Source organism: Pelophylax lessonae (assembly GCF_965119305.1).
Source record: "Pelophylax lessonae genome assembly, chromosome: 3".
Lineage (NCBI taxonomy): Eukaryota > Metazoa > Chordata > Amphibia > Anura > Ranidae > Pelophylax > Pelophylax lessonae.
This window is the reverse complement of record NC_138770.1, coordinates 48,914,430-48,932,050: the sequence shown is the minus strand read 5'-3', so window position 1 is coordinate 48,932,050 and position 17,621 is coordinate 48,914,430. Positions and strand designations below refer to the sequence as shown.

Here is a 17,621-nt window from a genome sequence, read left to right as displayed (position 1 = left end):
CCACTTACTCCTTGGATTTCCCCCCAGCTGAATTTCTCCTTCAGCGATCCTCCCTTCCCAAGACAGTTTTTTCAAGTCTTTAGCTATGCCCTTGGTAATTACAGATGAGTGACCTGATACTGTGGGGCTCCACTAGTGCCCAAAAAAATCCTTGATTGGTTCCAACGCGTAAGAAAATGTGCAGAGATGAATGAATTTATCAGCATAGCCCATGAAATCCCCTCAAAATTTAGCCACACATCGACCTGCTGGCTTAGTTTCTAAGAATCTGCAGAATATATTGATGGGAGATTCTTCCTAATCACAAACCCCTCATGGAAAAAGAGGGGGGAGACCAGAACTCTAAAGGCCCGTACACACGAGTCGAAATTCGGCCGGGAATTTTCGTCCGACGACCGGTCTGACGATTTTCGGCTTTTTAGTATGATGCTTCCGACAACCGACTCCGACTTTTCGGCCGAAAAAATCCTGGTGTGCAGGATATATAATTTTTGTTGACCATCATAACACGTCCGATTTTCGTCTCATTAGTACAGATTTCAATGGGGAAAAATCTTATGAGCAAGACTAGGCATGCTCAGAGATGAAAGAACACATAGTAAGCAATCCAACACATGACATCACTTCTGAAGTAGAATTCTGTCGTGCGGGAAAATTCGTGTGCAGTCTAGAGCACATTCCAACCAACAGACACCACTCAAAAGAAGGACGACCAGTCGGTGGAAATTCGTTGCGTGTGTACGAGGCTTAAGACTGTCACAAGGGGACACACAGGTAATGATAGAAAGGCTTTATTAAAAAAAATTAAATAACACCAATAATACAAGAAAATACGACCACCACCTCTCAAATTAAAAATAACTAACGTTGTTATGAATAAAAGGACCAGGATTGGAAAAGCACACATGCGTTGCCCTCTGCATTCACATGATCATTCAAATTGCATAAAGATGTCTGGTCAGTCTCAAATATAACCACTGAATAAGATATGCTGAAGGTTGTGTATCCTGCAAGGAAAGCTGTTGTGGCAATGACGGTTTACTCTAGTGCTGGTGCAGATAGAGCAAGGGAAATTCCACACTGACAAGTACCCAATATAAATGGGCAGGTTCCAAGTAATAAGCGGCTGTTCCATAAACATATAGGAAATGGGGGAGGTGCTCTGTAGTCCAATCCCAAAGCATTGGATATATATGGTGTCCACAAAGTAGCAAGCAATTCAACCCCGTTGTTAAGAGATATGTCAGCAGACTGTCCTCATTCACTTTACTCTGGCCAAACAGTGAACTGTGCGGTTCAGTTAAAAGTCCCGCCGTGTGGTGTATGACACTGATGGTTCATCCTACTACTGGTACAAATAGAGCAATGATTTTCCACATTGACAGGTAACCATAGCATATATGGAAAAGTTCCAAGTAGAGAGTAATAATGCCAGAGAGTAGCAAGAAGTAAATGGGGGAGGTGCACTGTAGTTTAGTCCCAAAACATAGGGTGTATGTCGTATCCACTGTGTAACAGGCAGCTCAGCCCAGTTGCTGGTAAAGTAAATCAAATGATAGTCCTGTATGGGAGGGGGGAAATGTATAATAGACAGCTTCAGATGAGCAAAAAGCAGATCTCACCGCAGCTAATGCATGGCTCAACCCCGTCAACCACTGTTCACTTGGCTCTGGTCAGAGACAGAGATAAACGGCTCAGTTCAGTAGAAAGTCCCACCGAGTCAGCTTGGTAAGCTTCATAGTCAGCTGAATGGGTGTGCAGCCATCATCCAATCCTATTGGTCAGCATAAGGAATGACGTCACACTGACATGTTTTGCTGGCCAATCACCAGCTTCCTCAGAGCTCCATGTCAGCGTGACGTCATTCCTTATGCTGACTAATGGGATTGGATGACAGCTGAGCACCCATTCAGCTGACTATGGAGCTTACCCTCCAATATATCCTGAACTCAATCACTGGATGCATCTTAACTGCCCAATAACACTAGTGTGATCAGAGCTCTCCTAAATCCACCCCCCCCCCCTAATTTTCTGTTCTCCCCAACTCTTCTTATCCTTCCCTTGTATGTTGCCAGATAACACTACCTCACTCGGGACCATTTATCCCCCCCCCCCCCTCTTTTGACTGCTAGTTAATTTACCACTACCATCCTTCTCGCCCATGAAAACCTAAAAAAAAGTCCACCCACGATGGGTTTCCGGGAATGGCTTTCTGCATACTACATGGTTATATTTGTTATGCCTTACTGAACTTCCACAAAGTACTCCGATGTGCACAGTGCAGATAACCACCTGGGAAAAAGATATGAAGGACATCCATTCTTCACCTGATGGAAGGCCTAGAAAAGATAAAATACAAATGGCCAGCTGGGCTAAAAGTATAACTAAAGGCAAAACTGGTGACCATTATCACAGAGAGTCAAAGTGAAAGAATTTTGGTTGCTACCAGAACAGGAGTAGAGGGGAAATCTTCCAATGAGGGCGCCACTTCTGGTGACAACCAGGTATTCCTTCACTTTGGAAGGATTTCCTCTCATTTCCCGTTTTGCATATGGGACAGGAAGTGAAGAGAAATCTCTCCAATGAGACACAGATGACAAAAAAAAAAAAAAAAACTGACGGGGTTTAGGCTCCTGACAGGGGCAAGGTTCAAACATGGTCCATCTAGCCAAAAGCCCTGGTGGACCCCTCTCCTAATGTTCAGCCCAAGGCAACCAACAAGTACAAGGTGATGGCCTCTCCTGAAGAAAGACTCCACGGTCAGGGGAGGAAGGAACCTAATGGCCACACGTCCTCCACCTAGACTTCAGGGTCAGGCCGAGGCCAACACCCTCAACCCATTGAAAAAGTCCTGCCTTTAGTTATATTTAATGCATAAAATTACTAAAATGTAGCACATAAGCACAAGCAAACATTGGCTCCATCCAGCTTAGGGAGTTATTTTCTCACCTAACAATGACTCCTAAATGATTTGTAACCCAGTCGTAGAAACCTCCTGGAGTGAGGACATCAAAGAGGGGAGGAATGGCCTGGATTCAGGTGGGCTTGAATTATGTAACAGTAGTTACACGTAATAGAATAAATTCACTTGGATGCTAGATCTTTTGTTGCCGCACTTTTATTCATCTACCTATCCAGTACCATATGTAGATCCGTTGCTGGGGGTACAGGGCTGTCATCTTCATCCTCACCAGGTGTAGGGATGATCGAACTTTTCAAAAGTTCGGTTTGGCCAGAACATCCGAACTTCCCGAAAGTTCGGCCCGGATTTCAGAACCCCATTGAAATCAATGGGACCCGAACTTTGGTAATCAAAAAACACAATTTTGAAGCCCTAAAACCCAATAAATGCCCCTAAAAAGTGCCTAGGGTTCTGGGTCATGCCCCAGGGACTATTAATCACACAAAAAAAAGTTCTTAAAAATTGTCCTTTTTGATAGAGAGCCAATTATTGAAAAAATTAAAAAAAAAAAAAAGAGAGATTTTTGGATTTTGACTTTGGATTTAGTGTCTGGGGGGGGGGGGGTGTCTAAAAAGTGTACCTGTGAAGTTTCAGCTCTGTAGCATGTCCATAACCAGAAAAAAAAAGATTGTTTGTATTATTTCACTTATAGAACAGGGATATGGCTTCGCTATTTTCACACCTATATATGTGTAAGTGTAAAATACATATAAGTATGTGTGTATATATACCACTATACACAATTTCAGATGTTTTGCCTGCCTCCAAAAACCCCAAGAAAATGCCTGCAACAACACACCTGGGTGTTTTTTTTTTTTTGGCGCTAGCGTTTGTTTGGGCATTTTTTTGGGTTCTTTGGAGGCAGGCAAAACATCTGAACTTCTGTATAGGGGTATATATGTACACACACACTTATATGTATTTTACACTTACACATATATAGGTGTGATAGGAGCGGAGCCATATTGGTGTTAATTATTTAATTAGCGCAAGTATAGTGTTCTGCTCCTTTCACACCTATATATGTGCAGGTGTATATATACATACATGGGTGTGTATATATACCCCCTATACACATGTTCAGATGTCATGCCTGACTCCAAACATGTCCTCAAAAAATCCCTATAAACGCCTGCAGCCAAAAAGCAAGCTGGCCGGTGAGAAGCCATATCAGTGCTCTGAATGTGACATAAGAGAAACAATCTTTTCTCTATAGCGGTCAACCTGATATGGAAGGGTTTGGTCACCCTGCCATAGCAGTCAGAGTCAGTTCACCCTACACTACACTACGGTCACCCTGGCACTTAACACTTTCCCTACAGAAACTAAATTTTTTGCATCTAACTAAAGTGTAAAAGAGCACTCTAACTACACTAGATATCCCTTTCCTCACACTAAAAATTGCTAAATGACACTTTTGAAGCAAATTTAACAGAACTGCTTCCACTCTCTTCCATGTCCCTGTATTACAATGCTAGGAATTTGCCGGGGCTATCTTATATACTGGGGGGCGTATTCACTAATGATTGGTCTAGGGACCCCCAAGTCACTCCAATCACATCCCTAGCATTCTCCTGCCCCCTCAATTGGCTTTTACTAATGGTTCTGGTCCAATCACGGGCTTTTAAAGCCCACTTCATGATCCATTGCATTTTGGTCGGTTCTGGTTGCCGAATCCCGAACTTTTTCAGCAAAAAGTTCTAAATTCGGCCGAACCTCGAACAGCCAATGTTCGGGTCGAACCGATGGTCGACCCGAACCGTTTGATCATCCCTAACCAGGTGTACTCTTCCTGTTATAGGAGAAAAAACATTGTACTTACTATATTGGATTTCTGGGGAATCCTCTGCCATGTGAGAAGAAAGTTTTCTATAAGAATATAATTATAGTTGTGTGCTGTCATTATATATTACATAAGAGGATAGGTGTATATTCAATCTAAAATGTAATTATAAGATGTCATTTGTATGATGAAACTCTGAATATAATAACAGCTTCTTCTCTGACATTCCACCTCCTTCCTGATCTCCTCCTCTACTGAGTGCTATATAACACACCGTGTACATCCCAAATCTTATAGACTCCATAGGCTCCACCATGTCTCCATACACCAGCGTCTTCCTCCTGCTCCTGAGTTGTGCAGCCATCTATGCTGACTTCTCACCCTACATTCCAAATCCTCCCCCCTTCCATCCAAATCCTCCCCCCTTCCATCCAAATCCTCCCCCCTTCAATCCAAATCCTCCTCCCTTCCGTCCAAATCCTCCTCCCAACCATCCACCTCCTCTACCCAACCGTCCTTCTAAAGGTAAGTCATCCATCGAGGGCTGAATGCTTCGGGAAAGGCAGAATTTGGGGGGTTAACTTGTTTCTTGTTTTTGTTTAATTTGGTGTGTTAAAATCTCCTCCAGGCTTCCCTTCAGTCTTGCACAGTTGTACCGGCTCCTCTCCTGGACTGAAGTGGCTTCCTCTGATTCCACTGCACACTGTGAGCTTCTCACTATGTGCATTAGAAACTGCAGCAAATCAGATTTCATCCAGCATTGTCTAGCTCTTTCCTCCCTAGCCTGACTGTCCCTGGCACACTCCTTTAATTAAGGACCGGGCCTATTTCTGACATTTTGTTGTTTACAAGTTAAAATCTGTTTTTTTTTTGGCTAGAAAATTATTTAGAACCCCCAAACATATATATATATATATATATATATATATATATATATATATATACATATATATATATATATATATATATATATATATATATATATATATATATATTGTTTAGCAGAGACCCTAGAGAATAAAATGGAGATTGTTGCAGTATTTTATGTCACACCATATTTGCGCAGAGGTCTTACAAATGTAATAGAAATAAGTAGGGCAGGTCCTCTTTAATGAGAGATCTGGGGTCAAAAAGACCTCAGATTTCACATTTACACTTAGAGCCAGTTCACACCATAGAAATGCAGTCCGGATGCATTCTGGAAGCTTTTCTGCATGCGTGTTTTTGATGTCTTTTTGTTGCGTTTCAGTGCGTTTTTGATGCGTTTTCATGCATTTTTTATGCAGTCCAATGCATTTCCTCCCCTCTTTTTTCTTAACCTTAAATAACGACATGTGTTTTCCAATGTGTTTAGGTGTGTTCTGGGGCGTTCCAGTGTGTTTTTGATGCATTTTACAGCATTCCAGTACAGTCACAGTGCAGCCCGTTCTACTTTTTTTCTGAAACACTGGAACTGCAAGCACTGGTGCGAGCTATGCCATTGAAAAACCATATAACCTATTATCTATGTGTTTTTGATGCAGAAAAAAAAAACGCACTGGACTGCATGTGGTGCAAACTGGCCCTTAAAGAGGAAGTAAAGTTCCATTTTTAAGTTTTACCTATAGATAAGCCTATGACAAGGCTTACCTATAGGTAGTGTAAATATCTCCTACACATGCACAGTTTAGGAGATATTTACTGTCCTAGCAGCCAGTTACGTCACTGGCGCATGCGCTCTGAAGGAACAGCCGCTTGTGCCGTTTCTTCAGAGCATTGGGCCGTGACTGGCGGCTCCCACGTGAATGCGTTGGAATGACGTCATCGTGGCTCTGACCAGTCACAGAGCCGGATCCACGAACCCGGAAGGAAGACCTGGTATAGATGGACGCTGACAGTGCATCGCTGGAACGCTTAGTTTTCAGGTAAGTTTAACATAATTATGCCATTCTATAAAAAAAAGTGCAGCAGTTTAAAAGCAAAAAAATTAAAAAAATTTCACTTTACATTTGCATATAAAAAAATAATGGGCCCTTTAAGGCTGTTAGGCGGAAGTGATGTCGCTCCGGTCCTCCAAGGGCATAGAGTCGAGTGGGGGCCATCTTGCCCTCACTGGGCTTCCTGCCTGTTACTACACCAGACCGGATCATTTCTGCTGCTCCGGTGACCGGGGGAAATTAATGGGAAGTGGCGGGGGCGCCTTTCCCACTGCCCATAAAAGTGATCCCGTGGTGAATCCACTGCTGGGACCCCTTTTATTGGATTCTGGAATGCCAGGTGTTTAAAAAAAATACAGAGGTTGTGGCAGCTAGCTGTGGCCATAACCCCGGTATTTAGAGTCAAAGTGCTGATGTAAATACACGGTGGGCAGTTCGGAAGTGGTTGATGGATTTAATCTACTTCAATCATGGATGCTCAGGACACATGCAAGGGTTACCTAGGGCAGTCTGCATGCAAATACAGCCTGCTTATGAATGCCCCCTTCTCCTGACTGACACTCACCCATCAAACCATTTTGATATTTGCATAACTCCTCCCAAGGGCCAGCCCGCTGCTGGGGTTGAGAGGCCCTGAGAGTAGTACTGGGCAGGGTGCTCTCCAGCCCCATCGCAGTGCCCGGGAGTGATGGCTGTCCTGTACAGAGAGAGAGGAACTGACGTCATTCCCCTCTCTCTGTAAACCCCGAAAACCAGAAACGACAAACAGTTGGTAATTTCCGGTTCCGCCCCTTTGCTTACCTGGCCACCAGCGGCCAGGAAAACAGCCGATCAGACCGATCTGTGTCGGATCGGCTGCATGGGAGGCCAAAGGAGAGATTTGGGGTCTAGTAGACCCAGGGACTGACTGGCAACTTTTGGCCCAGGGGGCAAGTACAAGCCAGAGGCCCATGGTGCGGCAACTCAGCCTCCCTCCTACTCTCCCTCTTCCCCGCCTCCTCTTGACCCAAATACCAGGCTCAAACTCTGCTCCAGGTACGCTCTACTCACCGGTCGAATCCGGGTTACCGACCTGGGCAGCAGGGGGCAGTTGGGGAGTGCTGGGACAGCTCGGTTGGGGCTGCATGGGGAGGAGAGTCTCCAGTGGGGCATGGTACTGGCCTCTGCTCAGACACAGTTTACACCATCCATGCTGGGGGGGAGGCCTGTGCTATGTCCTTGTCTTCATCCCGCACTCAGTAGGTCAGCAGTGGGGACTTTTTACTTCTCTTCACCAGGAACCCTTTAGGCATGTCTGTGGCAGAAGTGGTGCAGCCTTTTTCCAGCGGCCCGGGGGGGGGGGGGGCAGTTGCCCCCCTGGCCCAGTCCACCCCGGAATAGACCCCAAATCTCTCCATAAAGAGGACCTGTCTAAGCCCATGCTGTCAGAAAAATGTTGTTCATCTCTAGGGATAGCAGTAAAGTTATTACAAAAAAAAGTGTAAAAAAAAATGTAAAGCGCCCCCATCCCACTGTGCTTACGCGCAAATGCGAACACATACATTACTCCCGCACACCTATGTAAACGGCGGTTGCACCAGGCATGTGAGGTACTGTCGCGAATGTCAGGGTGAGAGCAATATTTCTAGCACCAGACCTCCTATGCCACTATAAACTGGTAATCTGTAAAGGCGTCTAAAGCATTGCCTATGGAGAATTTTAAGCTCTGTGGTTTGCCATCATTCCAGGGGCAGACGCAACTATAAAGCATGACATGTTAGGTATCTATTTACTCTGCGTAACATCATCTTTCACATTATAAAAAAAAAATTTAGCTAACTTTACTGTTTTTTTTTTTTTTTAATTCATGAAAATGTTTTTATTTTTTAAATTGCGTTTGAAAAACTGCTGTGCAATTATTGTGGGACATAAAAAATTGCAACACCCACCATTTTATTCTCTAGGGTCTCTGCAAAAAAAAAAAAAAAAAAAAAAATATATATATATATATATATATATATATATATATATATATATATATATATATATATATATTATAATATAATATAATGTCTGGGGCTTCTAAGTAATTTTCTAGCAAAAAAAATAAAAAACTTAGATTTTTACTTGGGAAGTGTTAGAATAGGCTTGGGAAGGAAGTGGTTAAAGCTGAAGAACCGGGTAGACGCTTTAATCATTATTACATCATTAAATGCATATTTTTAAATTGCAAACAATATAAGTACCTGAATTGGACTCCGTACACGTCTCTTACAATCCCTGTACAGCAGAGAGAAGGATCCAATCCGATGTATCTCATTGAAAGGATAATATTAGAGGGCGGAGTGACAGTGAGATGAATTCATCAGTAAACACATGACAAAGACATGTAAACACACATGTGGAACCGAACCCACATGGATTGCAGAGGACCCAGGTGGCATCTTGGGAGGACGACCTGCTCAGAATAGGAGATTATGTAAGAGATTGGATTACTTTTAGGGCTCGTTTAAACTTGTGGTTGGGGGTGGTAAAAAAAAAAAAGGTTTGGAGATCCAGTTTTACCACAAAAAATCCTCCCTCTGTTGCAGAGTGTGATCACTGGGTGCAGCGGAGTCCATTCAGATCAGACATTGTGGAGTAGACAGGAACTGGCTTCTTTATTGGAACATAACACAGAAATCAAAGATATCTACTCATTGTAATAAGTACAACAGACAGGAAGAGATAACCAACAAGTTCAGTACAGTGTACAGGATATTACAACACATCATAGAAATGCATAGCATATCACTGAGCAGTTAATCTGCTAAACTGAAAGCTGTTGTATCTCCAACACCCTCGGCCCTCCGACCACCCCCCTTAAGCTGCACAAGTAGCCAGAAGGGGTTGTACATATGCCGAGGCTGCAAAATTTTTCTTTGGTTCCCGGGCACAGCAAATTTTTTACCCCCTTTAACTGCCCTCGGAACATGAACAATTCAAGTAAACGGATCAACTCCCCAATTGCCCTGCAGGTGGGTGTTGCAACTTTAAAGGGTTAAACCAGGCATTGATGAGGCGCCATGTCATGTTCCAATTGCCCGTCAACCATCCTCTGCAAGCAATCCACTGTAGATCCAACTGTGGAGGGGGAGTTGCACCTTATAGTGGTCAAGAAGAAAGGGCTTTCCTACTGCCCTCTTACTAGGCAAAGGACAATGCTGAAAAAAAAGGAAAAATGATCCCACCCTATAATTTGCCACCTTTTGAGTGCCATAGCAGCTTGGTGCACCTGACCCAGAATAGATGGGTAGATATTTTGGTTCTTTGTTTCGGATGAAACAGGGACTCCATACTGGAGATAAAAGATTTAGGTGATTTGATCTGTCATTATCTAACTTATTGGTTTAGAGCAGGGGTCTTCAAACTATGGCCCTCCAGGTGTTCAGGAACTACAATTCCCATCATGCCTAGTCATGTCTATCAATGTCAGAGTTTTACAATGCCTCATGGGATGTGTAGTTCCGCAACAGCTGGAGGGCCGTAGTTTGAGGATCCCTGGTTTAGAGGGTTAAACCAGGCATTGATGAGGCACCATGTCATCTTCCAATTGCCCGCCAACCATCCTCTGCAAGTAATCCACCGTAGATCCAACTGTGGAGGGGGAGTTGCACCTTATAGTGGTCAAGAAGAAAGGGCTTTCCTACTGCCCTCTGACTAGGCAAAGGACAATGCTAAAAAAAGGAAAAATGATCCCACCCTATAATTTGCCACCTTTTGAGTGCCATAGTAGCTTGGTGCACCTGACCAAGAATAGATGGGTAGATATTTTGGTTCTTTGTTTCGGATGAAACAGGAACTCCATACTGGAGATAAAAGATTCCGGTGATTTCATCTGTCATTATCTAACTTATTGGTTTAGAGGGTTAAACCAGGCATTGATGAGGCACCATGTCATCTTCCAATTGCCTGTCAACCATCCTCTGCAAGCAATCCACCGCAGATCCAACTGTGGGGGGGGGGGGGGGAGTTGGAGTTGCACCTTATAATGGTCAAGAAGAAGGGGCTCTCATATTGCCCTCTGACTAGGCAAGAGACAATGCTGAAAAAAGGAAACATTTTCCCACCCTATGATTTACGACCTTTTGAGTACCAAAGCAGCTTGGTGAACCTGACCCAGAATAGATGGGTAGATATTCCAGTTCTTTGTTTCAGATGAAACAGGAACTCCATACTTGAGATAAAAGATTCGGGTGATTTGATCTAACTTATCAACTTGAAATATCCAAGTTGGGAAATGTATTATTTAAAACAAATATTTTACATCCAGTTCCTGCTATATCTTTTTTTTTTTAATGCATTCTCGTGTGTTGCTTTGTGTTTTTTTTTCATTACCTATTATTATTTATTTCCATTTGATTATTATTTTTTTTATTTTTATTTTTTTGAGATGCAATGCTATAAATATTTTTTTAGATATGCTTTAAGTTGTTTGTTGTAAAAACAGTATTTATTTATTTTCTTAATTTATTATTATTATTACTTTATTTACCCATTTATTTATTTTTTCTTTTCTTCTTTTTGTAAGATGTAATACTATAAAATTTGACATTCAAATCTGCTTTTAGTTGAATAACTAAAGCCCCGTACACACGAGTAGAAATTTGGCCGGGAAATTTCGTCCGACAATCGAACTGCCGATTTTCGGCTTGTTAGTATGATGCTTCCGACAACTGACTCCGACCTTTCGGCCGAATAAATCCTGGTGTGCAGGCTATATAATTTTTGTCGACCGTCAAAACACGTCCGATTTTCGTCTCATTAGTACAGATTTCGATGGGGAAAAATCTTATGAGCAAGACTAGGCATGCTCAGAGATGAAAGAACACAAAGAAAGCAATCCAACACATGACATCACTTCTGAAGTAGAATTCTGTCGTGCGGGAAAATTTGTGTGCAGTCTAGAGCACATTCCAACCAACAAAACACAACTCTGGACAAAAGACGGACAACCGGTCGGCAGAAATTCGTTGCGTGTGTACGGGGCTTAAGTCTAAAACATACGGTATATCTTCCTTATAAAGCCTTGATACTTGGATAAAGGAGAGTTTGACCAATTAGCCAGCATAGATTAGGAATAGGTCCATGACAGGGGTATGATGCATCCCTCTACATAAAGTCAAGGTGTGACATCTAGGCTGGGCTCCCTCATAGGGGTCAACCTCAAGAGTATGACCAATGGAGCTTCCCTCCAGTAGAGTCTGGGTCAAGGTTTGGTTGTCTCCAAGAAAAAAGGCAATAATGTAGATGAAGGGAACAACCTCATAAGGGGTTACCTTGAAGGTATGACCAATGAGGCTTCTCTCCAAAAGAACACATGGACAAGCTTTGGGTGTCTCCGAGAAAAAAGGTCAAGAAGTAGATAAAGATAAGAACAGGGGCAATCTCATAGGGAGTGACCTTGAGCAAACCTTATGGGAATTCCTTTCAGTAGAGCAAATGTTCAAATGTTTTTCGAAAAGGGTCAAGAAGCAGAAAAAGATAAGAACAAGGGGCAACCTCATAGGGGTGACCTTGACAGTATGACCAATGGAGCTTCCCTCCCATAGAGCCAGTGGACAAGGTTTGGGTGTCTCAGAGAAAAAAGTCATAAACTAGATAATGGTAAGAACAAGGGTCAACCTCAAGGGTATGACCAATGGAGCTTCCCTCCAGTAGAATCTGGGTCAAGGTTTGGTTGTCTCCAAGAAAAAAGGCAATAATGTAGATGAAGGGAACAACCTCATAAGGGGTTACCTTGAAGGTATGACCAATGAAGCTTCCCTCCAAAAAGAACACATGGACAAGCTTTGGGTGTCTCCGAGAAAAAAGGTCAAGAAGTAGATAAAGATAAGAGCAGGGGCAATCTCATAGGGAGTGACCTTGAGTATATGACTTATGGAAATTCCTTTCAGTAGAGCAAAGGACAATGTTCAAATGTTTTGGGAAAAGGGTCAAGAAGCAGACAAAGATAAGAACAAGGGGCAACCTCATAGGGGGTGACCTTGACAGTATGACCAATGGAGCTTCCCTCCCGTAGAGCCAGTGGACAAGGTTTGGGTGTCTCAGAGAAAAAAGTCATAAACTAGATAATGGTAAGAACAAGGGTCAACCTCAAGGGTATGACCAATGGAGCTTCCCTCCAGTAGAATCTGGGTCAAGGTTTGGTTGTCTCCAAGAAAAAAGGCAATAATGTAGATGAAGGGAACAACCTCATAAGGGGTTACCTTGAAGGTATGACCAATGAAGCTTCCCTCCAAAGAGAACACATGGACAAGCTTTGGGTGTCTCCGAGAAAAAAGGTCAAGAAGTAGATAAAAATAAGAACAGGGGCAATCTCATAGGGAGTGACCTTGAGTATATGACTTATGGCAATTCCTTTCAGTAGAGCAAAGGACAATGTTCAAATGTTTTGGGAAAAGGGTCAAGAAGCAGACAAAGATAAGAACAAGGGGCAACCTCATAGGGGGTGACCTTGACAGTATGACCGATGGAGCTTCCCTCCCGTACAGCCAGTGGACAAGGTTTGGGTGTCTCAGAGAAAAAAGTCATAAACTAGATAATGGTAAGAACGAGGGGCGACCTCAAGGATATGAACTATGAAGCTTGCTTCCAGTAGAACCGGTGGACAAGGTATAGGTGTCTCTGAGAATGAGGTTAAGATAAAGATAAGAACAGGGGGGGTGACATCATAGGGGGTGTCCTTGTGGGTATGACCAAAGGAGCTTTCCTCCAGTAGATCCAGTGGACAAAGTTTGAGTGTCTCAGAGAAAAATGTCAAGAAATAGATAATCGTAAAAACAAGGGGTGACCTCAAGGATATGACCTATGGAGCTTGATTTTAGTAGAGTCGGTGGACAAGGTTCAGGTGTCTTCAAGAAAAAAAGTCAATAATTAGAAAAAGATAAGAACAGGGGGTGACCTTGAGGATATGACCTATGAAGCTTGGCTCCTGTAGAGCCAGGTACAAGGTGTCTGTGTCTCCAAAAAAATGGTCAAGAAATAGATAAAGATAAGAACAGAGAAAAATAAAAAAATGAGGGGGTTTGAGGATGGGAAGGGAGAATGTAGGGGGTCTCATCTTGTTTTTCGCAGCTAAAGGGTAAAACTCTTATTTGTGCTGAAGGGTGTCCATAACATCCCTTATGCTGAGAGGTCTCATGAACTTCTTGTTTTGTGTTTTAGTGAAGCCTGGAAAGTGCCAACCTCCTGCTGAGGAGTGCGGGTATGTGCAGCCAAGAGGACAGTGTAAAGACGATGGGGACTGTGACGGAAGAATGAAGTGCTGCACCACCTACTGTGTGCCCCAGTGTCTTCCACCTATGCCTGAAAGACCTAATAGGCCTCGACCACGTAAGTACCTTGAAAGAATAGAAAATCAAAGTTGGAGCAGATCTGGTGGCCATCCCTCCATCTGCAATCTAGACATTGTGAGCCTAAGAATGTCTAGCTACCGTATATAAGGGGACCAGCGATGGGCCCTCGATATGTTGTAGATGTGGTCTAGGGCATCTCTTACCCTGCCCAGTGAAATTCATTATGGTTAAATTTAATCCTCAACGGGCAACAACGGGGCCAATTTATGTGGTCACCATTTCTTGGTATGCCGTTTTTGGGACTCATTACACCACATTTATTTAGGATTGAGTAACATCTATAGTGCTGGAAAAATGTTGAGCCGGTCTCTGAAGATTTGTAAAACAATTTGTCGAGAAAGAAGGATTTTGTTTTATTGAAGAAGAGACATTCTGTGTTACCCTTCCAATGAAGGATTCTTTCCTTATTCCTGATCCTGACAAACGTCTTAAACTGATCACTGAGCTGTGCATGCCCAACACAGTGTACAATCCTGGTATCTGCTGGGTGCCGGGATGAACCACCTTTCATTCACATGCATTGGGAGTTATGTCATTCTGGCCAGGTCCATCAAGATGGCCTAAGATCCCGAACCCTTGAAGAAGCCGAGTAGAAGATGTTGGCACTGGAGAGGGAACTCTCAGGCATTGAATTGCTGGAAAATAGTTCTGATTTATAAAAAAAAAAAAAATTAAATAATTTTTTTTTCTATTTAACCCCTTAATATCATTAATTATTCCTTGTCAGCTTTTAATAATTTCCTCTCCTTGTTCATTTAGCTATTATTTTGCTACTGTTTATATATATATATATATATATATATATATATATATATATTTTTTTTTTTTATAAATATATATATATTTTATATATTTATATTTTTTTACTGTATATATATATATATATATATATATATATATATATATATATATACATATATATATATATGTATATATATATATATATATATATATATATATATATATATATATATATATATATATATATATATATATGTATATATATATATATATATATATATATATATATATTTTTTTTTTTTTTTTTGTTTACCATTAGTACTTAAAGTGTATGTCACCCCAGCATTTAATATTCCTGATATGTGCCCACTGTACCATGTACTAGTACAAAAAAAGTCTCCTGTTCTCTTTGTATTGCTTCCTGGTATTCTGGCCAGTCCCTCTTGCTTCCCTATTAAATACTGACCACACTAAACAGGAGAGTGTGGTCAGTTCCTTTAGCTGTGATTGGAATTCAGCCTGCTCTCATCCAATGATCAGACCTGTCCTGACCCCCCCCCCCCCCAGCCTTTCACTGGAAAGATTTAGTGTGCTGCTGTTTCTCCTTCCCCAGCTCTAATGCAGCTGAGAACAGAGGGAATGTGATCACTTTGAAAAAAAGAAACGGAAATAAAGATATTTATAATGTTTTTTTGTATATGTATACACACACCTTTTTTGACTTTCATTTCCATTTTAAACTGAATGTGTTGTTTTACAAGGTGATTGTTTACAATCACGTTAAACTTTTCTTTCATTTTATTTTGCCTTTTTCTTTCATTTTTGATTTTTTGATGTAATAAAAAAAAAAAAAAGAAGTAAAATTGGGGCAAAAAAGCCTTTTATACTTTTTTTTATCTAAAGTAACACTGATCGTTTCTAAAAATTACACTGTTCAATCTAGACAAATAACTTTTTTTTTTTTTTTTTTTGTTTTTGTTTAATTTGGTCATACCATTATTTCTACAGATTGCATGAAAAATTAAATCTATTTGCAATACAATATTGCCAAGAGAAGATAATGATGTTCCAAGAAAAAAGAAATATTATAATATTATATAATTTTGCTGATATATATATATATATATATATATATATATATATATATATATACGTGTATATGTATATATATATATATATATATATATATATATATATATATATATATATATATATGTGAATATATATATATATATATATATATATAAAAAAAAATTTTTTGTATTTATTTATTTTTATTTTTTTAATAATTAGATACTGTATATCCCTTATCAGAAGGTTAACTCTGAGGCCTCAATAAAACAAGGGTAAAGCCAATTAAAGTTTTTCTATATTTGGTTTGCAGCTTTCGAAGGGAAGGCGTGTCCCCCGGTTCCCAGGATAGCATGTCGGACCCCGTGGCTTAAATCAGAATGCAGGTCTGACCGTGACTGCTCCCGGCGTGAAAAATGCTGCAACACCCCCTGCAATAAAGTCTGCATGAACCTTTAAGGTAACGCTGTTAACTCAATAGCGCAGTAAGGATACAGGATCTGAATCTTTGGCTCCTGAAATTTTTGTGTGAATTCCACTGATGCCATACCCCTTGTTCCCTATTAGATGATAGAATGTAATATAAAGGACCTCCCATACCCCCTGTTCCCTATTAGATGATAGAATGGAATTTAAAGGACCTCCCATACCCCCTGTTCCCTATTAGATGATAGAATGGAATTTAAAGGACCTCCCATACCCTCTGTTCCCTATTAGATGATAGAATGTAATATAAAGGACCCCCCATAACCCCTGTTCCCTATTAGATGATAGAATGTAATATAAAGGACCCCCCATACCCCCTGTTCCCTATTAGATGATAGGCTCTAATGTAGAGGACCCTCATCCCACCTGTTCCCTATTAGATGATAGGCTCTAATGTACAGGATACTCATCCCACCTGTTCCCTATTAGATGATAGGCTTTGATGTACAGGACCCTCATCCCACCTGTTCCCTATTAGATGATAGGCTCTAGAGTACAGGACCCTCATCCCACCTGTTCCCTATTAGATGAAAGGCTCTAATATACAGGACACTCATCCCACCTGTTCCCTATTAGATGATAGGCTTTAATGTACAGGACCCTCATCCCACCTGTTCCCTATTAGATGATAGGCTCTAATGTGCAGGACCCTCATACCTCCTGTTCCTTATTAGATGAAAGGCTCTAATGTACAGGACACTAATACCACCTGTTCCCTATTAGACGGTAGGCTCTAATGTACAGGGCACTCATACCACCTGTTCCCTATTAGATGATAGGCTTTAATGTACAGTACCCTCATCCCACCTGTTCCCTATTAGATGATAGGCTCCAAAGTACAGTACCCTCATCCCACCTGTTCCCTATTAGATGATAGGCTCTAATGTACAGGACCCTCATACCACCTGTTCCCTATTAGATGATAGGCTCCAAAGTACAGTACCCTCATCCCACCTGTTCCCTATTAGATAATAAGCTTTAATGTACAGGACCCTCATCCCATCTGTTCCCTATTAGATGATAGGCTCTAATGTACAGGATACTCATCCCACCTGTTTCATATTAAATGATAGGCTCTAATGTACAGGACACTCATCCCACCTGTTCCCTATTAGATGAAAGGCTCTAATGTACAGGACCCTCATCCCACCTGTTCCCTATTAAATGAAAGGCTCTAATGTACAGGACCCTCATCCCACCTGTTTCATATTAAATGATAGGCTCTAATGTACAGGACCCTCATCCCACCTGTTCCCTATTAGATGATAGGCTCTAATGTACAGGAT

At 41.5% G+C, this 17,621-nt stretch overlaps 2 protein-coding genes across 2 annotated transcripts in view; one reads left to right on the top strand and one right to left on the bottom strand.

The window, feature by feature from the left end:
- Positions 1–17,621, bottom strand: part of LOC309550900 (3-galactosyl-N-acetylglucosaminide 4-alpha-L-fucosyltransferase FUT3-like) — a 1,045,386-nt gene that overhangs the window by 811,587 nt on the left and 216,178 nt on the right. The gene's annotated exons all lie outside the window — the stretch shown is intronic.
- The window catches only part of LOC309550903 (antileukoproteinase-like), a 17,888-nt gene continuing 5,302 nt past the window's right edge, over positions 5,036–17,621 (top strand). Inside the window, exons 1-3 of the mRNA XM_082251289.1 lie at positions 5,036–5,270; positions 13,847–14,014; positions 16,163–16,309. Of these exons, the coding sequence (XP_082107415.1) occupies positions 5,060–5,270; positions 13,847–14,014; positions 16,163–16,308 (525 nt within the window). The 5' untranslated portion in view covers positions 5,036–5,059 and the 3' untranslated portion in view covers position 16,309. The remainder of the gene's footprint in view (positions 5,271–13,846; positions 14,015–16,162; positions 16,310–17,621) is intronic.